Source organism: Pocillopora verrucosa, chromosome 4, assembly GCF_036669915.1.
Source record: "Pocillopora verrucosa isolate sample1 chromosome 4, ASM3666991v2, whole genome shotgun sequence".
NCBI lineage: Eukaryota > Metazoa > Cnidaria > Anthozoa > Scleractinia > Pocilloporidae > Pocillopora > Pocillopora verrucosa.
Window position 1 is genome coordinate 4,774,733 of NC_089315.1, and position 25,147 is coordinate 4,799,879.

Sequence of the window (25,147 nt, forward strand, 5' to 3'; positions counted from 1 at the left end):
CCCACACTATTGTAAAACAAATCTGTTTCTCCAATGGCAATGTACTGTTTTTGTCATTGTTTTCTCTATCCAAGAACTGAAAGCATAATAAAGTATGGGGCTGTGCGGAAATTTTATCCGAGCGCAGTCACCTATACAATCATCAGCTGTTGCATCAGGAGTAGACGCAGGGGGCCGTCTCTGGAATCTAAACCAATTGCTTCTACAGTTTGCTGTTGCCCCATTTCCAGACTCTCAATTTCCTCTGAGCCCAATTCTCTTAAAGAAGACCTTACAGCTCGCAAAGTCCATCTTTACCAAACTAACTGGCTTGCAAGCGATTTAACCCCGTGCGGGAACCTGAATCAGCGTAAAAGTTGTGTAGAAGGTCATCAACTATCCATTCATCTTTCACTTCCAACTTCCAAGAGCACTGGAAGGCACACTGGAAAAATTTCGGTATTTTCTTCTAGTTTAAAAATTCCACCTTCGATTAGTTACGATGATTTTCAAATTAAGTTCACGTACACTAAATTAATTTACGTTCTTATTTTCTTCCGCTGGCGTAGAGGATCGTGTGCTCTATTTTGAGTCAACCGGAAGCCATTTTTCTTTGGAATGTACTCATGCGTAAGATTTCTTAAATAACATTCCCATTCTCCCAGAGACCACATCGCTGAAATGGTGCGTAAATGACGCTAGCCTTGAGATTGGATTAAGTCATACTGGAAAGTCCTTTGGAATTTCCACCGACTGCGACGTTCAGAGGATTGAGATTTATCTATTGGTAAAGGGAAGCGTAACAACAATAACCATGGCGTCTTCCCAAGCTTCTGCTGCTGTTTGTAGCCTACAGGAGCAGAAAGAGCAGGTTATTGATGTTGTGTTTCTCTGTGACGAGTGGAAATCTTCGAAGGGCGGATTATCAACTTTCAATCGAGAATTTGCTATTAATATGGCAGAAACGACAACTAGTAGCATGAAAATCCACTGTTACGTCTCGAAAAGCGATGATCAGGACAGAGAAGATGCCAGGAAACACGGTGTAAATTTAATCACAGCTCAAAATATACCTGGTTCAGCTGACTCCCTCGAGCGCTTGAAATTTCCACCCTCAGAGCTCCCAAATCCACATCTGGTGATAGGCCATGGACGAAAGTTCGGCAGATGTGCGTATTTCCTAGCACAGGCTACAAAGTGTCAATGGATACAGTTTGTCCACGTCTATTGTGAGGACCTTGGGAAATATAAGGAATCAACTATGGCTGCCACAGATTCAATCGAAGAAAATGAGATGAAGCACAAGAGGGAAATTGAGTTGTGTAAAGCAGCGAATGCAGTTGTCGCCGTTGGCTCACGTCTACATCGTAAGTACAGCAAAAGTCTGCCTGCTATCAAAGTGGAAATTATTACCCCTGGAATCTTCGAAAAGTTTTCCAATTGTAGATCACAGTCTGCTTTACACGAATCAGTAAAGAACTTTCATGTGTTCTTGTTTGGCCGAGCTACCTTTGAGGATCTTTCCCTCAAAGGATACGATATTGTTGCAAATGCCATAGGTTCTCTCGGTAAGAACTTTGAGCTAACATTTGTTGGCTCACCTCCTGGTGAACATAAAAAAGTTGAGCAGTGGTTTCTTGACAACACGTGCATAAACCGCAACCAACTAACCATCCGTGGTTATTGCAGTGATCCAGAGGAAGTTAAGGAGATGTTCTATCAGTCAGACTTGGTTGCTCTCCCTTCCCGTACCGAGGGCTTCGGGTTGGTTGCCCTCGAAGCCATTTCCGCTGGAGTTCCTATTCTTGTCTCTGGTGAATCTGGCATAGCTGAGGCTTTGAGAGAAGTAGAAGGTGGAAACACTGTCATTGTTGAATCAGATGAAGACATAAATGAATGGGCACGAAGAATTAGAGAGACATCTGGAGGAAGTGCAAAAGAGAGAGAGGCCAATGCCATGAGGCTGCAAGAGAACTACAGGAAGGTTTACTCTTGGAGAACAGAATGTGTGAGATTCAGAGAAATGATTGAAAATGTAATGAAAACTGCTAATGGTGAGCTTAATGCATTTACATTAAGGTTTGCTTGTATTATATGTTATGTTGTTAAATCCTAGGTATATTTAGGCCACATAAGAAAGAGGGTCCAAAGTAGGTTTGGTGGGATTCAGAATGAGGCTTAATATTGAGGCAGGAGGTGGGATATGAGAAATTTTTAAAGGCAGGATAGTGGATAGGATGGGTATACATGTAGGCTGGATCATAATTTAGCTAAAGTTACACATCACCCTAACTCTAATATACATTAGGAAGTCTTTATTTGCTTTAGAAACAGGCTTAATTAATGCTCCTCTGCAAATTGGGGATAACAGTCCTAAATAACTTTTTCATGTTCAGTTTTCTCTGTATTAGGTACAAGTGTTTACAATGACTTCATAGTATGTCCGGTTTTCTTACCTTCCTTACAATTTTGCCATTAGATGGTTTTAGATAGTTTGCGAGTGACTGTAGATGTTTTTTAGCTGGTTGTAGGTCGTTGTTGAAATTTTTGAGGTGGTTGTAGATGGTTGTAGGTGGTTGTAGGTGGTTTTAGGTGGTTTTAGGTCATTCCATGTTTTAGTACTTATTGGTAGTAAACGGTTTTGCAGTTTAAACGGAAAAGCATTAGTGTCTGTTTCCTATGGAAGGTCACATTTATCTTGGAAAAAGGAAGACAGAAACAAAAGTAGTTTGAAACATCATTTTGATCAAATTTAACTTTCAACCATGACATATACCCTGTAAGTGTGAGAATTACATCATGCTTAACAAATATTTTCATGTTTTAAATTGTTATCATATTGAGATCACTGAGAATTTTGATCATCACATGGAATGAGCTAATCTGGCAAAATTAACTGAAACAAGCAACATTTGGTAATAATTTTCATAGCAGCAAAGTGCTGTGTTTATCTATTCATTGCAGCTTTGTATGTTTGTTATCATTATATCTACATCACATTTTAATCATCAAATAGCTAGGAGGTGATAAAAAAAACATAAACTGGGATTAAATTTGACTGTCTGTTACAATTCAACAGATGAGGAATTGAAAATTAAGGCTGATGTGGTGAAGTGTAAATGTAAAGAAACCAACATGCAGACTTCAACCATAGCAACTGAGTCTGAAGGATGCCGAGAGGTTCAATACCAGAGGGCATCTGCTATGTTGCCCACAGGGGGAGGTGTCTCTCATTCAGAAACAGAAGATCCTCAAGCATTAACACAGAGAGTCTTGGCTGAAATTGCTTTGAATTACCTCAAGGCCACACCACCACAGTCAATAGAAGAGCATAGTGAGTTTGAAAAATACTTGAGAAAGATGAGGGTCAATATTACAGGTGTCTCTCAAGGAAGTTTGGTGATAACAGTGAAGTGTGAATCCCTCCAAATCTTGGAGAAATTGTGGACAGAGTATTCATCTGGTCGTCTTGGTGAAATGGTTCAAAATTGTTTTGTGACTGAAAAGATCTTGAAGGAATTTAACCTGACTGAGCTAAAGCTGAAAACAACAATGGACATAGAAGAGTACAAAGCAAGGAAAGTTTACTTTGAGAGAGTTGCACTTAGAGGTTAGTCAACAGAAAGTTACATAACACGACTCATCTTTTTCAAAATATTTGATAAGTTTTTTTTTGACATAATCCATCGCTCTTTCACATAGGGTTTTAAGATATATGCATAGTTTCTGATCAAGACAGAACTTGTTGTCACATTGAATAAACTTATGTTGGCTATTTAAGTCCTGACAATGCCAGAAGTGATTTTTTTACGAGATATTGGTCTGCCTCAGTCTAAAGTTTCACTATTCATTGGTTGAATTCTCTTCATTTGTTTATTTTTTCCCAGTTGATTTGTTTGTTTGCCAGCAACCTGTCATCATTGCTTATTAAGGGCTTATTTTCTTTGGGTTTTGTTTTATTTTATTTGTAATTATTCATAAACTTAATATGGCAAATGGGTGAGCAATTAGTTTTAGTCAGCCTCAATTGTGGTGGAGGGATTATGAACAAAGGAATTATGAATGTGGTGTCTCTGAAGAATAATTAGATCTTTGCTACACAGTCAACCTTTGATTATTTGGATTGTTTGATTATCCACACTTGCCTCTCTGGTCCAATTTTTGTATTATTACAAATAAATCACATTCAAGATCCATCACAACTTTTTTGCATGTAGATAGTAAAGCTCCCTGTGAACTGAATTTGTTACACTTTTGGAAGCTGTTGAATGTTTTAGGAGGTGTTTAACATGCTTGGTAAGACAAAATAATGTAGACTGTATTCAATTAACTTGGCAACTTTAAAGAATGATGGAATTTAGCAAAGCATACATGTTGTAGCAGCTTGAGACAAACTGTATTATGTTAGCATTTCAGGTTGACGTAAAGTGCTGGTAAGCTTTAAAAACCTTTGGTAAAAAGTGTTGGCAAATGTTAACAGTTTGTGCATGATGATTTTAGAATGTGCTTTAATTCTTGCACAATATTGGTACATATCTCTTTAAACTTATTCAAATTTTATTGTTTTTGGCTCAATAATATTCATAATTTTTATTGTAAATATTCTTGAATATCTGGACTTTCTGTTATTTGGACTTTTTAGGCCAGTCCTCATGAGTCTGGGTATTCAAGGTTCGACTGTATATTGAAAATGTAGTTTTAAGTGAATGGCAAACACAAATTTGTTTTCTTTTATTTTTTTTTACTTAAGATGCTTTGTGCTCTCAGCCATACTTCATAAGTTCTGAAGGTGTTGAACCACATTTGGAAAGATGGAAACAGAAGACAGAGGTTGAGGAGTCAGAGAAAACGAAAGGTAATTGCAAGACTCAAATAAAAACTTGTTACTGAGAAATTTAGTGAAACGAAAATTTTGGCATAGGTTTTTACAGAAACTCTGTACAATCAACCTTTAACTTCTAAAATCTGATTGTTAAATCTCCCATCTAGCTGTTACACATTTCCTTGTGAAGCAGTTACAAGAATTTGGCGTTAGATCAAGATAACAACTTCTTCCTGGGAAGTTTGAGTTTTCTCATAACCTGTTTGCTGTCTATAGGGGATAATGGATGTTATGTCCATTTGAGAAGTTACATTTTTTAATCACTTCGGGGAGTTAAAGGTTTAACATAAGGAGTTTGTCTTGAACATGCAATGATGATGAGTCATTTAAAAACTGCCATCCCTTCCTGTGTTGTCTTGTTGTGTTGGAAAGGCTTTATTGACGACATAACATCTTGCTTGCTTACCAACAAATAGCTTTTTGCAATGTTGAGAATTTCATCAACTATCGAATACTGTGTTCATTGAAGATCACAGGTTGAGAGAGATTTTAAAATTTTCATATTGTGATCATGGTTTATAACGAGACGTTTAAGGAAGTGTCCACAAGACCATTAGGCATGCCATCTCACCGATTTCAGTGAAACTTTGCCAGTTTAAAGGGTCTACCCCAAAACTCAAACAGACAAAATGATTTCTGATTTGGTTATTTCGGGGGGGAGATAGACTACCTCCCTCCCCCCGTTTGTTTTTTGGTTTTCGCCGAGGAAATCGCCCAAAATTAGGTAAAATGTATGAAGCTCTCACTGCGATGGTATTTAACCGATTACTTTGAGGGTTTGCTTACATATTGTTACAGCTGTACATCCTTAACAAATGTACGACGCAAGCATCAGTCAATATGATAGACGGCAGGTCAATCAACAGAGACAAATAAATGACTGTGTTTATGAACTTTTCGATTCATCCAAATATTTGATAACTTTGAGGTCAAATATCTCCCCTTGCTAGAAAGCTATAATTAATTTTAATTCCCTCTATAATCCATCATTTCATCTCTGAAAGCCATCCAAGTAATTTTTAGGCTCTGCCCTATCTTTGTCTTGAATGCCTTTTAAAATCTGCGACCATGACAAGCTCCTCTCAACTATACCTGTCACGCAATTCTGGCTCTAAGCGGTCACTAAAGCAATTAAACCTTCATTTTGTAGCTCGTTGTATAAGATGATTGATCAAGAATGCTGAGAAATGTAAACAAATTTCGAGATTTTCTGTAGGAATGGAAAATTTCACGTTTATAGAGAAGTATGTAGGCGAAAGGTTTCATTCTTCTGTCGTTTAAAGATTATTTTGCATCTTGTAAGTGTATAAATTAATTTTAACATAGATGATGCTTGATTCCATTGTGAAAGGTTTTTAAAGCGCTTAGTCAGGCGTGAGTGACCTCTTCATGAATCTTTCCATTAAGGAGTTCAGGCACCATGTGTTCCCAAAGAACTTTGATAGCTTCCCCACCATTTGCTCCCACAATTCTTTGTCAAATTTTACAGATACTACTAATTTCCCTTAAGAGAGTAAATAGACCCATTTCAAGCGTGACGTCACATCACGTGACATTGCGAACTGGAGGACAAGCTTCAGTTGTTTACAGCATGGCGGCGAAAGCGACTACGAAGCGTGGGTTGTTACCCGGTTATTTTGAGAGTCTACAGCAGAAAGAATCAAAGGAAAGGTATCCCGAAAAGTTAAAGTCTATCGATTGCAAGATTGCACTGTTCCAGTCTAGCTAAAGCTAGTTGTCCTTGTATTTGATAATTCCAAAACGTAAAAGGGTAACTTATGGCAAATTTTGCCTTTTTTTTTCTTTTTGCCTCTTTACTTTCCTCTAAGGTTAAAGAATCCTAAATGGACAAATGAACAACAAATTGTGCAAAACCAAATTTTCTACAAATGTTTTTGGACGCTTAATCGACAGCCATTTTGAAAACGTTCCGAGTCAGCTCACTTGATGTGATACGTCACACGTGTGTGGGGCAGTGCAAAGGGTCATGTTAAGACCTGGAGGTAGCAACTTCGCCCTCGCTGTCCAGCTGGTTCCGAGTAGGAAAAAAAGATTTGTTCCATTTTAGTACAAGCCACCATTGAGAGACTATGAGATACGAAGTTAGAAATAAATTACTTTCTCTGAAAAGGTTGAATTATCGAAACACGACGGATCGCGTATCTGTATTCAGAGCCACAGGCAAATTGCATGCCATGCCAAACAGCGGTTAAAAAATAATATTTATTCCTCTTGAGCATTATCGAGTCTGTTACTTATAGAAATATTTTTTAGTCAAAACCGAAGAATTTAACGTAACATTTTGTCCGGTGTATATCACTGTGACTTCAAGCCCATCGGTTCTGAAGTGAGCGTGACATAAGCACAAAGTGTTGTCGCGTATCATGGGAAGTCTTCATCTGATTTCGTGAACGAAGCTCTTCTCCCACATTCATTCTCCCAGTAATGTACAAGATTTATTCTTTATCTTTTTGAACGGAGACTAGTGAGTAGCACAAAGGAAGACTTCTTGCTGTTGTAACTTTTGTATATTTTTTCCAACGCGTTTCGTCTCAAGATGAGACTTCTCCAGGGATGATTACAACTAACATTGAACAGCATATGTAACACATTCGTGTGCCTAAGTTTGACTTCTGATTGAAGTAAATAATAACAGAAACATGCTGCTAACAAGAAACGCCTTGTTATGAGCGCTATACTCAAGCGTTGTTTCTCATTTGTGCCCGGAAAGCATGATGAAAGCATACATGTTGTAGCAGCTTGAGACAAACTGTATCATGCTAGCATTTCAGGTTGATGTAAAGCGTTGGTAAGCTTTAAAAAACCTTTGGTAAATACTTTTGCAAATGTTAACACTTTACGCACAATGATATTAGGAAGTTTTCTGGATAATGTGGATATTGGATATTTTAGGGAGAAGTTACATTTTTCAATCACTTCTGGGAGTTAAAGGGTTAATATAAAGAGTTTGTTTTGAGTAAGGACAATTTGCGATGAGTCTTTTAAAAACTTTCATCCCTTGCTGTGTTGTCCACGGCTGGTCATGAATAATAACTGGCAGAACGAGGTAAAAATCACAGCATAGGGGTACGAGTGCCCACATGAGAGCGTTAGGGTATTGTCGCTCATGTCAATCATGTCATGGAAACAGGGTTGCTCAAATGTTTCAGTGGAATCAACCCAACATCGACGGACACCAAGAATGTAATTGAAAAAGAACTGTGAGGTCGTTTATTCATTTAAATGGTTCATGTCCTTTGTGAGGACCTCGTCGCCATGATCTGTTGAGATTAGAAAGGTCGGCAGGGAATTTTCTACTGTTAAGTTAGTTGCTCAGAAAAAAGTTATCGAACAACTTCTTTTAAACTTTCCTTAAATGTTCCTTACCAACGTCTGCTTCCAAAAATGCAATTAAAAAGATAGGTCACCGTGCTTGCTTAGAAGAGATAGAATGGGCCAAACTCACCCCATTTATGCCTTTACTGGCACTAATCATGCACCTCATTTCATCGGTTTACAGTACAATTTGCTGCAGCAAAGGTAACACTTGAAAAAAACCTCGATAGAAAGAAAGGCTCGAGCGTATGAAACAATTTGATATATAATTTTTGGTAAAATCACGCAAAAATTAAAACGACATCCGTTCCTTGAGTAGTTCCTTTCATGGTCATAAGTTGCATCCTCGAGTAACAGGCTTCGTACACGCTTTTAGTTTTATCATTTTTTTACCTTCGAATAATTTTCTTAATTCCCCCAATAAATTGTACTCCAAAATTATGCAAAAAAATATAGGTCACCTTGCTTCGTACCTCTTTACCTGGCCCATGGATTGAAAAACAATATCCTTTTCTTGGAATGCGCGCGTTCATTGTCATTATTAAGTGATTTTTATGCGCAACACAGGAGGCGCGGTGCAAAACTGAGGATTCACCTGATTGTGTCGTTAAGATGCCTTTAGATGAACAACGAGATTGAACTGCTAGCCGCCAAATACCAAGGTTCCAAATAATGTACACTTTATTCTTCCTGTTATTTATCTCTGCACAAGTTCAAATCTATTCGAAATCTAGTAGAAATATATATGTTTCTGTCAGAAAGATTGTCAGGATAATCAAGCACATAAAGTAACGTATACATACCCGTTGGTGTCTCAAATTCCGCGACTAGTTGTCATTTAATTTTGTCTTACTAATAACAGATTGTTACGTCACTTCATAATAATTATGACGATAATTTCAGTAATTTCGTGTCATAGCGAAACAGAGATGGTATTTTTAAATAGATTCATTTATTGGCAGATTAAGAGAAGCAAATCGTCCAAGTGCCCGTTGCTACACAGGCGGCTCAAGCTCCAGCTGTGAGATGATCATCTTGCGTAATAGGCGTCATGGCGAAAATATAAGATTTTGTATGGGAATATTTACCACTGCTCGTTGGAGATGAAAATACAGTCAAATTCTTAATGAATAAAATACCTCACCTTACTTCAAAGTGAATCGCTTGTTGTCTGAATGGTTACTTTGTTGAAACGAGGCTACTTTAGCGAGTTATTTATCTTAGGGTTTCCTACTCCATAGAGAAGCTGGAGCTTAGGCCGCCTATCGGAGTTTTCGCCTCTCGGATCGGGCGTTCGGAAATGGAGTGTGCAGCCTAGTCCTTCTCTTAAGAGTAGGAAACCTAGAAATGGATAACTCGCCAAAAAAGCCTCGTTTCAACAAAGTAAGCGTTCAGACAACAAGCGATGCACTGTGGAAGTAAGGTGAGAATGTGACTGTTTTTTTTTTACTTCCAAAAAGCAGTCACAAATGTTCCCATACAGACTCCTATATTTCGCCATGACGCTTATTACACAAGATGATCACCTTACAGCTGGAGTTTGGGCTGCCTGTCATTTCCACTGTGACTTTCGTCGTTTGAAATACACCGCAAAACAGCAAAAGCGTTTTGAAGGCTGTTCACCACGCACAAAACAAAACTAGAATCCTGAATTCCCTCATGCGGTGCACTCTGCTGCAAAATCGCATATAACCCCAAGAAAGATTGTAGGTCCTCCTCGTAGCAATCGTAATTTGACGGCGACGCCATTTTGCGCTCGTTACTAAGCAGGAAAGTAAACGATATTTGATTCTTTCTTGGAAAACAAGTGGGAGACTGGTTCAAGTTAGAATTGGAAAAAATAGATATGAGCACTAACGATTGATGCTTTGCGGTAGCGATTTCTACCTATCCCAAACGATGGGTGGCAACACAATTTCTGTTTTTTTCAAATAACAAGTCATTTTTAAAGGGCTAAGACTATCGATTGACACAAAAATCTATGATTAATATTTAGCACTATCGATATGTTTCACAAGACCAGCGGTTTATAATTGGCGCTTCTAATTGGAGTCTTACAACGGCGCTAGGTGTAACAACACAAGCGATTGAGGTTCAGCACCAACGACTGACCATTTTAGAACGGAAACTAAATTGTTTGACAATTTGTATTCGTTAATAGCGCTAACGATTGAGTTTTATCACTAGCGATTGATATTTTAGCACTAGCGATTGAGTTTTATCGCCAGCGATTGATATTTTAGCAGTAACGATTGAGTTTTACCATTAGCTATTGATACTTTTGACACAAATGGCTCCCCATATATATGCAGCCGAGTTTGTTGGCAAATGTAGCCAGGTGTCAATTTTCCGGGCCGTTCTGCGTGTCTATAGTCACCCTCGCCATTTTGTTGTGTTTGTCTGTCAGAAATGGCGCAATCCACCCGATCACTGAATATTTCGCTACCCACTCGAAATACAGCAGAGTTCAATGCTTTCTTGGTTAAGATTGCTGACCAAATAACAGAAGAAGAGTTAGAGAAAATGAAATTTCTCGGTGGAGGACCACAAACCATTGTAGGAAAACAGCGACACAATTATTCATCATTAGCCGCGTAATTTGTTTATGGTTCAGCGTTGGATTTATCTTAATCAAATGTATCCACTGAGATGTACACTTTTCTCCGCTCAGTTGACTGGTTTCCAGCCGCACAGCATACATCTAAAGTGTATTTCAATCTCAAGTTCTTAGCCGTAGTCATTTCGCCAAGGAAAGATTTTTGTAAACGCACTACGGGCCCGACATTGATCAAGTACATGCAATTTTCAAAATTATGTTCGTGATGTTGAATTGACAGTAGAACGACGTTACCCGAAAAAAATCGGCGGTTATAGTTTACAATGGCTCATTTGCGTAAAAGACGTCTATCGACTGGTAAGTAATTTTCATCTGTTTCTTTCAAATAAAGTGATTTAGCTTCTTTTGCTCCAAATCATGGCTGAATGCATTCGTAAGTTTTAGACACCTAGGCCGTAGTCACGATTATTCAAAGTTGCGAGTAAAATGTTTATAATTTCAAAATAAGTCCAGAATCACTGCTTTCAATGGATGGTGGGGAAATGATGGGCGTGACTAGGGCTGTTATTGTGACATCTTTATTTACCGCGTTCAATGTAAGTGTTACGACCTCGTAGGATTTCGGAGTACTTTTGGTTGAACCAAATGTGGTTACGTCTAGTAACTCTTTCTGAGCAGCTTTCAACTGTAGCTTATTCTTCAGGCAGTGTGTAATGAATGTCTTCTGTGATCCGGTATCGATAAGGATGCGTGCTTGGCATCTCGTAGTTGGTCCGCTTGCTGTGACCAGGGCAGTTTGCATTAGTGTATTTGTATATGTCGTTGTACTTGCTAGGGTGGTCATTGTGGAGGGTGGCGTTTTTGCTGTTTTGTGGGTCTTCTTGTTTTCATGTCTTTTGCTTGAATCTCGATTAGGCTCGCCTGGTTCACAGATAGACGTATGGTGTTTTAGTCCGCAATTTAGACATCTTACTTTTGAGAGACATTGATATCTTGTGTGGCCTGATCGGAGGCAGTTAAGGCATTTATTTTTCTGCGCCAATATGGTCCTTCTCTCTTTAGTTGTTTTTACTTTCGAGCATTTTTCGTGACGGTGTTTACCGTCGCAATATTTGCATGGTTTTAGCTCAAATCTCCCTTTCTTATTGAAGCTTTTTGGTGGCGGGTGTATGTGGCGCGGTTGAGTAAGGCACCAACTGTGGGTACGAGAACGTCGTCAACAACTGAGCTTGTGTCGTTTTCTTGCATAAGTTGACTCTTTTCCCTTTTGTCTATTGTCTACTTGTTTCGGTCGCGTTTCGTTTGTCTAATGAAAATTTCATCTAAACATGTTCATTTAAAAATTGCCATCGCAGCTACGGAGACCAGGATTTGCAAACCACGTTGATACCTTATCTTATCTCAGGCTGTACTCTATTTGGTGACTTAGACGCGTTTCGCCTAACTGGGTTACCCCTCGGTATTCTGGAACATTAGTGAATGACCTTCAATCGGGCTTCTCGTAGTTGATGCTGTTACCTTGACTCAGCTCTACGTTACCCGGTCGACGTTTGATTTAATTTCAAACGAACAGTGTGAGGCATTTGTCCGTTAGCAAGCCAAGAGAGATGCCAAAAGGACTGTCCCAGCCCTGATTCGTGGACAGCTAGTGGAATTACTGGACAAACTGATTCACTGTGTAGCAATTCGTTTGCATAAATGCTGGAGCGAAGATAACTAAGAAAATTCAACGGTCAAAACTTCGAGATGTCTTCTGTTGGTGATCTTTCAATTGGTGAGAGATTCAGTTAGTTGCTTTAACTTCTGACTCTTATGATCTTGCAAGAAATACGTTAGGAAGAGTATAACTGAATTGACAACATCGAAGCGGAACTCTGCTTGACGCCTAAAAATATCATCATCGAGTCACTATGCAAGGGCTTCTAATTTTTGGTAAATAGCGTGGTGGTAGTTTTATTAGAATAGGTAATCAAAACCTGGTAACGTTGTTTATATGATGAAAAATACTCGGAAAAGGTTACGGGTGTAAGTTTTGTGGTGAATAATTTCGCAGTGTCAGTTCATGCTTGAGTGAGTACTCAGCTAAAAATAGAGGAGAGGATACTTGAATGGAAAATATCTTATCCTAAGGCACAACTCTTGTCTTTTTGTTTTGCAAAATATGTTTGAACACTTCTTAGAGTGTTTTTCCTTAGACTTTTTTAAGGCGAAAAGACTCTACACAACTTGGTTGTTGTCTCTTGTCAACAACTAGGAGGTCACAAGGAACGTTTTTATGAATTAATCATGCGTCACGCAACCATGGACAGTTCGTTTAAGAAAAACTTACTCCACGTTTCAAACTTAACATTTCACTCATGAAGTGGATTTGCAGTATTTTTTTCTGATTGATATAACGAGGAAGTATTATTTAAAAAGGGAAAATTTTCTCTTTTCACCCAACGAGAAATGCAGCTATCCAAGTTTAAGCGGCTTATTGTTCGGTATCTCTGATTTGAAAATATCTGAGGTCAAGAGAATATTTTCTTGCATGCTGAGTTACGATAGCTATGTAAAGACCAACAGGTAACCTCTTTAGAAGCCTTGTGAAAAGGACGTGATGGCGGATGGCCAATGAAGAGAAGTCAGTCGTTTTTCTCTTTCCTCTAGCAATTCATCGTCCAACCAGGCTCATTCCACTGTATGTTCCCCCCTTTTCCCCTTTTTTTCGGTGCCACTTTTTTTGTATTCCTCAATCTTGTCTCGGATCTCCCTCTGAACTTGTCTGTGTCAGTGGCTCCATCAAATCTTAGGATATGCCACCTTGCAGAAATACCCAAATAAGTTTGATAAGCAGATCGTGGAAAACGTGAAGAAAGATTTTATTCACTCGAAGAGAGAATATTTTATCATTTTGATTAGCGACTAATGCCTAAAAGAGCCACTAAATTTGCTAAGAAAGCGAGGTCCAAAATATAACACATTGACCCTATCGACGGAATGATGGATGTTGAAATAGCAGAATGGCAGAATATCCTGCAACGCGAAATGCCTTGTTGTGTGAAGCAAAAGTGTCACCTGAAAAATGGAATTGCAATGAAATAAGAAAACAATTTATAATTAATAGGCAAAATTAAAAGAGGCATAGTTTAATCACTATTAAAGCCTAGTGAATAGACAGATAGAGGAACAGTAAGGTTATTGCGCCAGCCCCTATAAATAATCATTGCTATTACTATTGTTATCATTAATATTATTATTAATATGATCAGTAGTTACCATTTTATTTATTGCTTAAATGTCAATTAGTCACTATATTATTCAATCATCTTTCTCTTGTGGAACAGAGTTCTCGTAAATATGTGGAATTGCCGCACAAAGCACTAGGCACGAGTCGGCGCGTAGCTATCTAAACATTCCAAGCCATGGCAACAGGCTTTAATCACGATATTTAAGTGTTTAGAAAAGAGGGCCTGGGTCGAGACTACTCAGGGAGGGGAAAAGTTGGTTCGTACCTTCTTATTCAGTTTTGGTTGAACTTTTTGCCTGTCTCAGAGCATAGAGTTTAATAAAGATACAGTTGGTGCAAGCTTTGTTCTTAATTTCAAGTCAAGCAAATCTTACCTATGTAACGACGAGCGAAGGACCTGCCCCACGCAAGGATAATTCGTAGCAAAACAGCGACACAAATATTCATCAGTAGCCGCATCATTTGTTTACGGTTCAGCGTTGGGTTTATCTTAATCTAATTTATCCACTGAGAAGTACACCTTCCTTCGCTCACTTGACTGGTTTCCAGCCGCACAGCATACATCTGAAGCGCTTTTCAATCTCGAGTTCTTCGCCGTAGTCCTTTTGCCAAGGAGAGATTTTTGTAAATGCACTACGGGTCCGACATTGATCAAGTACATGCAATTGTCAAAATTATGTTCGTGACGTTGAATTTACAGTAGAACGACGTTACCCGAAAAAAATCGGCAGTTATAGTTTACAATAGCTCATTTGCTTAAAAGAGGTCTATCGACTGGTAAGTGATTCTCGTCTGTTTCTTTCAAATAAAGTGATTTAACCTCTTTTGCTCTAAATCATGAGTGAATGCATTCGTAAGTTTTAGACATCTAGGCCGTAGTCACGATTATTCAAAGTTGCGAATAAAATGTTTGTAATTTCGAAATAAGTCCAGAATCACTGCTTTCAATGGAAGCAGGTAACGCCGCCAACGTTAGCAATGATTGCAAGAGGGCCAACAACTTTCCAGCTTTTAACATGTCTAGAATTTGTGTAATTGCGGAACTTAGGCGGAAGCTTTTTAAAAGAACTGGCTACACAGTTTCGAAAACGGCTTTGTACTCATTAGTTGAGCTCGCGATCAGAAGAATATTGTTTGTGTTTAATAGTTTAAGAGATGTATGAGTTAACACAGACAAGAATCTTTCCATTTGAAGTGTTTTCGATTTGTGTGACAGTTTACACCAGCTATTGTGACATTTGAAACGCCGGGTCGTGCGTGTAATGACACGCTCTGGCTGTCAGATAAACGCGTGGGTTACTAATAGTCTAAAAGAGTAAGACTGAGTTGTTTCTAAGCATTGTTTGTCTTTAGGTGAATGTTAATGGTTAACATCGCGTCCATGCCTCATTGAGCTTTAGAAATTTTGCATTGTCATGGCTGATAGGATGCTAATCGACATTATTCGCCTTTTTGAACAATTTTGATACAGAAGCTACTGCATTTCCTGTTTACATTTTGGTATCGTTGATATCAGTTTTATCCTAAAACCACACAAAAGGCATTAAAGGGGAAGTACAGTCTAGAAAAATTTTACTTTTATTGAAGAACTTTTCCTCAGGAGTTGGAAAATAATTGCCGTTTTCGTTCAACTTTCTCTCGTTCAAGTCCACACTTACTCAAAAACTTACCTACATTAAGAAAACAAAGCATACAAACTAAAGAGGTATATTTACAATTAATATTGTGGTGAAGTTCACCCTTATAAGAAAAGATTTCAACACCACATGCAATAAAAGGGCTGACAACGAACTGCATTTGTTTCTTACGGTACGCATCAGACTAACTTGCTAACAACTTTAGCATTTTGTTTGCATGAATTTTATGAAAAATGTTTATTCTGTCGGTGCTTACTCATTTGACGGATGACTTCATTTCTCACTTAGTGCATGCTAACGAGGGCTGCTTTCATAGACGTCGGCTAGTGAACACATGGGTCCAAATGATTCGTGCTCAGTAATACCCTGAAGCTTGTTCCCTGCAATGTCAATGATAGTTCATATCACTCAGTTAGCAGTGTGGAATAAATCCTTCATTTTGTTTTACTTTTCTGTCATGTTTAGGGTTGAAATTATCTGCCATTTTACGTCATAATTCAGAGTTTATAGAAGAACTGTGTTTGTGCTTGGACCGTGATACGAGAGTGATGCGTAATTGGAGACATTTGGCATCAATACTGGATGTCGACTCGGATGTGATTACACGACTAAGAGAGTATGGTGACTTCAGTCCTACCATCCGATTATTTGATTATCTCACGGCCTCGAATCCAGATTTGACGATTAAAGAGCTAAAAGACATCCTATTCGAGATCGGGAGAAACGACCTAATCAGTTTACTGATCACAAGAGGTATAACACAAAATTGACTGAAGTCAATTGCTATTCTGTCTCTGTCATCTTTTAAGAGGACTTTCAGTATGGGACGTTTGGAGGTTGCCGTATCTCCTCAGACACAGATTTTAATGCTGTTAGTTAGTAAACCTTGTTGGTGTTGTTTTTACTTCTTTGGGACGGTGTTGGCTCACTGAAAAATGACCCATTGATCAACTGTCTAAATTTAATAGATTTTAGGGAGATTTTGAAAACTTGAAGGATTGTTATGTTGGATTAATAACTAAGTAATTTCCTGGCTACATTTCACAGCTGTTCAATTTTATATAAGGGAGAATTGTGAGTATTGTCAAACAGTGCATGGAATTCTGCTCATCACGAGTGTGACGTATTTTTATTTGTTTTTTATTTAAATTTTTTCCTCTGTGTGTGGCAGTTTATCAAAAAGGTTCTCAGGAATTCATACTGAGTATGTTTCTCTTAATTTGTTTGACTATCAGCCGGTTGCACTGACACTGAAAGAGTTCTTGATGTGATCACTTCGCCAAGTGATGAAGCTCCTTCACCCACAGTTAGTCTTTTGGACGAAATTGCGTTTGCTTTAGACAGGACGTCACTGGTTTTGTCAAACTGGCATACCTTGGCGTTAAAACTGGGTGTGTCTAGAAAAACCTGCTGGACGTTTGAGAGACGATCGACTGAAAATCCGACCGGCAGATTGTTCCAGCATTTGGCTGCAACTTGCCCACAAAAGACACTTTTAAGTCTTAAGGAAGCTCTGGATTCTATTAAGAGAAAGGATCTGGTGAATTTTCTTCATGAGGAGAAACTGAGAGGTAAAGTGTCGAACACTGCATCACAAATAACTTAAGTTTAACGACGCCTGGCACCTTTGCAGCCTAGATTTTGTTTCTAAGTTATCGATAGAAAAGTCAGACTCTCCTGTTTTTCAGGTGGTCCCTAACTATGAAGAGCTCAATATGCAATTGGCCGCATGAGTATTTCAAGAATCGATTGGACAAAAGTTCTCTCTGCGCTGAGGCCCCATTTCTTGAAAGTTAACTACTAATGATCTGTGGATACCTTTATTTTTCTGTAGACGACATGTTACTTAAGGATATCATAACCCCTGGATCGGAACTCTTAGAAAGATTGGTGCTAGAACTTAATCGAGAGGAGAATCCTGGAGTCAAAAACTGGACACATCTGGCCTGGAAAATGGAAGTACCAGCTGACGTGCGTCGGGAGTTTGCTGATGTCAAACAAGTCAGGAAAAGTCCTACAAAAGAGGTTCTAGAATGGGTGGCCACGCACTTCCCTGAAATAGCATTAAGTGACGTTGCAAAAGCTTTAGATGAGATTCAGCGAAATGACGCAATACAGATAATATCCAAGTATTTTCCCAACACAGTTGGTAGGTTCTCGCTGATATAAGTACATTGGGGTTTATTGGACAGTTTCAGTGTTTGCCTTTCCTGAATTAATCTCTTTGACTCCTCGGTGCGGCACTTTCAGTTTCTTATGCCCAAGCCTGCTTCTTTTTGTTATACAAGCCATGATCTCTAATGTGTATCACCTCGTACCCCTTGTACAAGAGATGGCTAGAAGAAAAGTATTCGGGTACAGGCACATGCTACGTTTTTTTCGGATGTCACAACGACGCTTACAAAAAAAAAAAAAAACAGGATTAATAAAAAATTAATTATAAACAAAAAGGTCCTATGTATACATCTTAAACTCTGACACTCTAGCTCTGATTTTTTTTTTTTTTTTACAACTCAAGGTCCGTAAAACTACTCTCGCACATGCGAAGTAAGATCAACTTAACTAAGCTATCCTCTCATAACATTGAATACCTTTTCTCTTCCTTCAGATTCAGCCTTGCAAGGACTTGGTCGTTCATTCAAGGACAGCTTAACCATGCCAGATCCGACTGGTCAGATGTTTTCAACTAGCTTCGAGAGAGAAGAGCGGGATTCCTTTCCTAACAAAGGTAAGAAGGAAAGCGTTAATTCACCCGTGATGTTCATAGAATTAGCTAGTTAAGAAGCCTTGGTCGAAATTGTGCTATGATTATGTAACTAGGAACAGTCATTTTCAATGGGTTTGTCATCATTTCCTTGTCCTTACTTAGCTCAATTATTCGAGGAGCTAAGTGGGTAGAAACCTCATCAACAAGTAATCTTCGCAAAACTATATGTTGATGTTTACGTCGTTGTAGCTTGTATACGACGGTAGATTACTAACAGCTTCACGCTAAATGCCTTCTCCCCACTTCAAGTGGTGTTTTCAATCTTGATCAGTATATCACCATGGTCGCATTCAAACTGCGAAAGCTTATTAAAGGCTGTTTGCGCCTGAATTTAAGCCAAAGGCAATTTCATGCCAAAATCATGTTTTGAAAATTGCAAAATCAACAACCACGTTTACAAACGGCGATTTTCCCCAACTTAGGATCCGATTACCCAAAGAGTTCAGCTGCTCGATTTCTGAGGAATGCTTAAAGCGTTTAGCCCTTCTAAACCTTCCGTCTACAAAGGTTTATCTGTGGCATTTTCTGTTTGTGGAACTTATATAAGTGAAAGCAAGATCCAAAGTTTTGTTGTTTTTCCTACCAACTTCCACGCAACTATTAAACTCACACTCTTGTTGTCACCAGAGTTGCTCTTCCTTTTTATTGGGCTGCTGTGCTTTATTCCAATGAATAGTGGAAAGGGATAAATGGTCTTAAATGGTCTTAAATGGTCTTTCTGTCTTTTCACTTGCAGAAGTGAAGGAACAATCTGGTCATTATGGTAACTTGCCAGATCGGACGGATTTGGTGGGCCGCAATGAAACATGCGAACGTATCATAACTGCCCTGTCTTCAAACATGGCTGTTGAAATTGTAGCACCACCTGGGTATGGGAAAACGTCGGTGGTAATAGAGGTCGCCCATAGGATGATCGAAAGGAAAACGTGTGTCGCGTACGTTAAACCTGGAGGTGTCACTTGTGTAGAAGATTTAGCAAGCAAAATAATCGAGACCCTTGGGTACGTTCCTGGTGAAAACACAATAACTGAAGCATTAAGTTGCATATCTTCTCTAAAGAGAAAAAGTGTTGTGTTGATCATTGAAAACATTGACAACTTACTGCATCTTGAGGATCAATTGAGCAACGATAAATACCATCAGGAATTAAAATCTGAAAATTGCTTTACTCAAATGTGGGGTAAAGTCACGCAGGGCGACTTTTTGACATTTCTAAACTACCTCGGACAAAGTCCAAACATCCAGCTTGTCCTCACATCACGAGAAACCTATGATTTCAATGGGTCTCTTCCTTTCGAACTGATTAACCTAGAACCTCTGAATGACAATGATTCAGCCTCTATGTTCTCAAAGTGTGAGGATGGCCTGGACGACGATCTGATTAAGGAGCTGGTCAGCGTTTGTGGTGGTATTCCCTTGATGATCTGCACAGTGATCTCGATTCTAAAGGGAGAAAATCCCCAGAAGGCGGCCCAACTTTCCACAACTTCACCTAGTTGTCTTGCTAGAGAACTTGTAGCCAACGAGGATCGCATCGCCAAATCTCTTGAAATCTGTTTTGATCGCTTAAGTCAAGAAAATCAGAAGATTATTTTGATGCTCTCAACATTTCCACACAGATTCACGCAAGAGCGATTTCAAGCAGTCTTTGGGTCATCTGTCACGGCTGATTTGCAAACTTGCCTAAATTCCTTGGGGCATAGCAACCTCCTTCGCTTCGACAGGAAAAATTGTCAGTATTCCCTCCATCCTTTCATACGACATTTCCTTTCACTGAAGTCCGATCACATAGACGCCAAATCAACTTTCGTTCGTCATTACAGTGACTTGGCTGTTACACTTTGCGAAACATTCTTGAGTAAAGATTGCAAGTCGGCAATTGATCAGTACAGATCTGAAAAGGACAACATTCGGGAAGCCATGGCTTGGTGTGGAGACGATCACCCTGAGCTTGACCAAACTTTCAGGGAGCAATGCATCGACGCCTTTAACGAGGCAGCTGGATTTCTTGCCAAGGTGATGCACAAACAAGAATTTCAGTTGCTCTTTTTCAAGCTTGCGTATCAATGTCGCTCCCACTTGCACCTCTATAGTGCTTGCTTGACGAACATCGGAATGAAGACAGTGTTAAGCTGCACATGTACCCCACACATTTGTCCAAGAGCCTTGCATCAGGCCAAAGAAATGCTGACTAAAGCAAATGACATTCAATCAATAATTATGGACGTGAAGGACACCACTCGTGCCCAGTGCATGAGCAAGTTTGGATTTTGTTATGTTTGCGAGGGGCGCGTTTATGAGGGCTATGAATATCTCGAGATCGCCTTGAAATTGCGACGGGACAGAGTAGAGAAACTAAACAGCATCAAAGATCATGTCATGTTAGCTGCCTGTTTCAACGATGTAGCAGGTTAGTGGCAATTAAATTTCTTAATGCTTTAATGGTAAGAGCTATTCGTAAAGGGAAATCATCTGCGGAAAGTTATCCCCATTGAATCTTTTCCATGAAAGCTAGCAATAAGATCCACGAGCACCTCGCACAAGCTTCATTACGAACGAAATTGTTTAAGTACCATTTAGATAAATTGATGCAACAATTGGGAGGTGATGTTGGTGGCATATGCTGGTGTGTAGAAAGAACTCAAGGCCATTTTCCTTCACCACTCTAGTACTCAATTGGTATGGCTAATGCGGGTCTTGTAAGTTAAATAAAAAGCGCAGTTTTAAAAATAGACAGGCGATCGACCTTGCATCATTCTGGTTTCTTTTTTTTTCTTTTGACCAACGACCTCTCAACCTCTCTACATCATCGCCCAGAATGCAAAGATATATCCGGGACCTTGACTGCGCCGCCGGCGGTGAATTTGAAAATTGATTAGTGAAGTGGGCTAAAATAAAAGAGAAATTGATTTGAAATATCGAAGAGAGCTTGCATTTTTTAAGTTCTCGTCTAAACTACGCAATATTCTTAGTTTTAGCATGTGGCTTTTATAGGAGAGAAATAAAAAAAATATATTTTTCCATTCTCGCCTTATTGTATCTTCCTTAATCCCTGGCTATTTTTATTTAAAATTTGGCCATTTTAGTCGCCAGTGTCATTGCACTCTTCTGGTTGATCGCTTCTTTTTTGACTCGCAGCTTCTCTAATGGTGCAGCGGAAACACATGCTGGCCATCCAAACAAGGCTGTCACATGTCCTTCCTGTTTATGAAGAGAAACTCGGTGACCACCCTTTTACGGCAACCACTCTTAGTTGGATTGGTAAAAGTTACTACGCCTTGGGTGGCTACGACAACGCCATTAACTACAGCAGCAGATCAATTTCAATCCGAAGGCAACTGTTGGGGCAACATCAGGAAACTGCGAAGTCTCTGTATGATGTGGGTGTGGCTTACAGCGCGAAACAGGTCTACGAAACGTGAGTAAACATAGTTTGCTATTTATTGTAAGGCATGTTGTAGATCCGATACCCTCTTAGCAAAGGTTAACAACAAAATCGAGTGTAAGCAATATCGACCCTCGCAAAAACTTTTATTCTTCGTGCCTTTGTTCCTTTAAACTTTTCATCGTAATCAATGCAACTCCGTCAAAATGTCAAGTTTACATGAATTTCCCATTGTTAAAATATTAGAGGAACACATGGTAGTCAAGAACGAGGGGAAGAAAACTACTCTCGAGGCGTGCTCATTTAGTCCAAAAATGTTTCATTGTATTCGCACAGCGTCGACAAGTTTTCAGGCAGTGTAGCGACAATTGCGATGCGTGTGTTGTTTGCTTGTTAGATCACGTCCTTATCTTCTAATTTTGCTGCTGTCGAGTCAATTTTCCTGTACAACCTCAAACTTTTTGTATTTTGGTTTAGCAAATTGCAGTGAATGACTCAGAGGTGATATCTAAAAGACTGTATCACGACGCAAATTTTTTTCATCGCAGAATTCTTTCTTGAACGTTAAGATGAGGAATGATGTAACATTTCCTAAGAGAATATATCATATGGATGTGAATCTCGCTTGGTAAAAACACTAGCAGATATGTAACACCTCTTTTGGAGGAAAAACGTCTTGGAAATTCATTATTTGACGTTGCATCTTTCTTAGAGCCCTCCACTACCTGAAAAAGGCAGTTGATTACCAAGAAAAAGTGTTAGTCAGACAGGACGAGCTGATTCACACCCACCAAGCCATGTCAATTGTTCTTTGTGCTCTTGGAAGAAACAAAGAGGCAGAAGAAGAAATAAATCGCGCGGGGGAGTGCGCAAGCAAGCTAGATTCTTGGGAGGCTCCTTTAGATAAACTGAGGACCCAAGAACGAGACAGCGAATGGATAGATATTTTCCCCTCAAAGCCACGGAATTCAGCATTGTAGAAAAACCTTTTGCATTAAACCGTTTTAGGATGTAGATTTGACAATAGATCAATCGATTGAACAAAGAGAATCAATGCTTTGATATTTACTAAGTTTCCGTTCACTGATTTGGTTCGTTACCCACTGCGGTCAGTAAAGTGCCAGTGTTAAGGACACTAGCCAGAAGGCTCATTATTGAATTGATTATCGATTAGTTTAATAATTTCAGAATGATCCTAGATACGAACATAGTCACAATGTTTATCTGTTTGTCTATATTTCTATTGGTTTTGTAATCGGACCTCTCAGCTTCACCACGCGCATATAAAAGGCCAGTTTAGCGTCCCTGTAATCAGTTCTTCGTAAGTTTTTGAGTAGTCTTGGTAAACTTTCTTCCTTTCATTTTCTTAAAACTTTGGCACAAGAGGGAACGATATGTGAAAACCTTTATAACTTTTTTTTCTTAAGTTTAGTTTCTCAGTATTGGGCAAAAGTATACAAACAGACATTTTGTTGTAGTGCCTTATTTTCAATTGATTTAAGATTACAAAGCCAAAATTGTATCAGATGAAAGTGAAAGCCCACCATTTGGATAAGAACAATGGATTGTTAACCAACCACCAAAATTCTTGTAATTTTTGTACCGAAACTTTTGTACTTTAACGTAGTTTGTACTGGTTTTTTGTATTGTTCATTGTCATTCTAATCTCGTTATCGGCGTTCAGGCTCAGTTTTTTACGCGCAATTTTTTTATTAAGTATTTCGCAGCATTTCACTAGATTGATAGAATTTACTTGTTTTATTGTTTCAGTTTACAACTGATTGTGAGATTGATCGTGATTTTGATCGTTGATTGTGGTTTGTGGTCGATTGCTTTCAAGAATAAAGATTCGTATAAACTATCAACTTTGGTTTGTTATTCCTCGATCTCGATCGTAAAATAGCCCCCAAACACCTCATTAACCGCGTCTTGGAGCGACAACCCTTGGAGTCTTAGGAATTAGATTTGTTTTGGTCGCCGCAAGCGCTAAAGCTAGGCTTAAAAACATGTCAGTCTTTCTTTCTCTCTCTTTGTGTCTCTGCATTGACACTTCAATCTTCTCAGAAGTCAGTATTCGAGACACAAAGGAAAACCTACAAGTATTTTACTGTGAGGTCTCTTCTTGATTTGAGAGTGGCTTTAAGCGCGAAAGAAGATTTCCCAAGGTAATGTGAGTAGAAGCTTTGCTATCATTCCTATATTCATTATTCTAAGGCCTGATGCCATCTTAGGAAAGTGGCTTAGTACAATGTGTTCAGTTGAATGACTGCGATGCCAGCTAAAGCATATCGTTATCTTAAATATCCATTTTTCAGAGGAAGGATGTCTCCTTCTTCAGATCCAGCGTTGCTAGGACTTGGTGAAACTTTCAACCAAAACGACGAAACCCCTGCCGAAGATATTTCCCCTGAAGAGGACATTGCTCCCTATCACGTTTTGGCTCGAGGTAAAAAGCCTCTGGCAGCGTACCAGAGAGCTTTAGAGGAGGGCGAAATAATTGACAGACGTGTCAAAGTCATGCTGATAGGCCAGGACCGTACTGGAAAAACTAATGTTGGACATGCCTTAAAAGGCGAGAAATTTGACCCTGAAGAATCAAGTACAGATGGTGTACAGATGCACGAGGTCCTGAAAGATGTTGGTGTTCAGCCATGGAAGAGTTCCATTTTGACAAAACAAACGACGACATACCATCACAAATGTGCCGAGTTAATATCTAGAAATTTGTTGACTGGGATAAATCAAGAATTGATGACTACACCAAACGAGACCTCAACTCTCGAACAAGGTTAATAACCTGGTAAATGGTAAATTTTTCAAAAATTTCAAATAGTTCTCGCCCTATTGGGTCGTGCAGTTTTGTTTTCTTTGAAAAATTTACGCATGCTAATTAACACCAAATTGCACCAGAAATTATGTAGTTACCTATACTTATACGCATATTACACGTACGGTCACGCACGTATCATAGTAAATCTGCGTAATGCATTTTTATCCAAAAGTAATTCTATTTTATTTCGTTTTCTGTCATTGCCCAATAAATGAAATCCTTAGAAATTTACATTGTATTTCGGAACAAATGTTCCTCTTCTGATAACCTAGGTTCTCCGCCAGAAACTGTGGTAAACACCATTTATTTAGGAATGTTTCGGTAGTGTCGATGGTTACTTCGTCTCTGGAAGTCTGGATGATAAAACAAATTGTTTTGAAAATGTATCTGTGTATGACGATTGACATGTTCTGTTCAATTTCTTTTAGATCTTCCTGTGCACCCCCAACTTAACTCAAGTCCAGAAATGGAGGTTTGACATAGGCAATAGTGAATATGTGTTTCCAAAAAATTTTTTCCAAGAGATTATAATCTCGTGATATTTG

At 38.9% G+C, this 25,147-nt stretch overlaps 1 protein-coding gene across 1 annotated transcript in view; it reads left to right on the forward strand.

Annotated features, from left to right (window-relative positions):
- The first annotated feature begins 647 nt into the window (after nucleotides 1-647).
- The window catches only part of LOC131799317 (uncharacterized), a 35,224-nt gene continuing 10,724 nt past the window's right edge, over nucleotides 648-25,147 (forward strand). Inside the window, exons 1-11 of the mRNA XM_066165481.1 lie at nucleotides 648-2,033; nucleotides 3,059-3,589; nucleotides 4,730-4,834; nucleotides 16,086-16,373; nucleotides 16,856-17,191; nucleotides 17,455-17,769; nucleotides 18,229-18,348; nucleotides 19,124-20,797; nucleotides 21,526-21,805; nucleotides 24,088-24,560; nucleotides 25,031-25,074. Coding sequence (XP_066021578.1) covers nucleotides 794-2,033; nucleotides 3,059-3,589; nucleotides 4,730-4,834; nucleotides 16,086-16,373; nucleotides 16,856-17,191; nucleotides 17,455-17,769; nucleotides 18,229-18,348; nucleotides 19,124-20,797; nucleotides 21,526-21,805; nucleotides 24,088-24,560; nucleotides 25,031-25,074 — 5,406 coding nt within the window. The 5' untranslated portion in view covers nucleotides 648-793. The remainder of the gene's footprint in view (nucleotides 2,034-3,058; nucleotides 3,590-4,729; nucleotides 4,835-16,085; nucleotides 16,374-16,855; nucleotides 17,192-17,454; nucleotides 17,770-18,228; nucleotides 18,349-19,123; nucleotides 20,798-21,525; nucleotides 21,806-24,087; nucleotides 24,561-25,030; nucleotides 25,075-25,147) is intronic.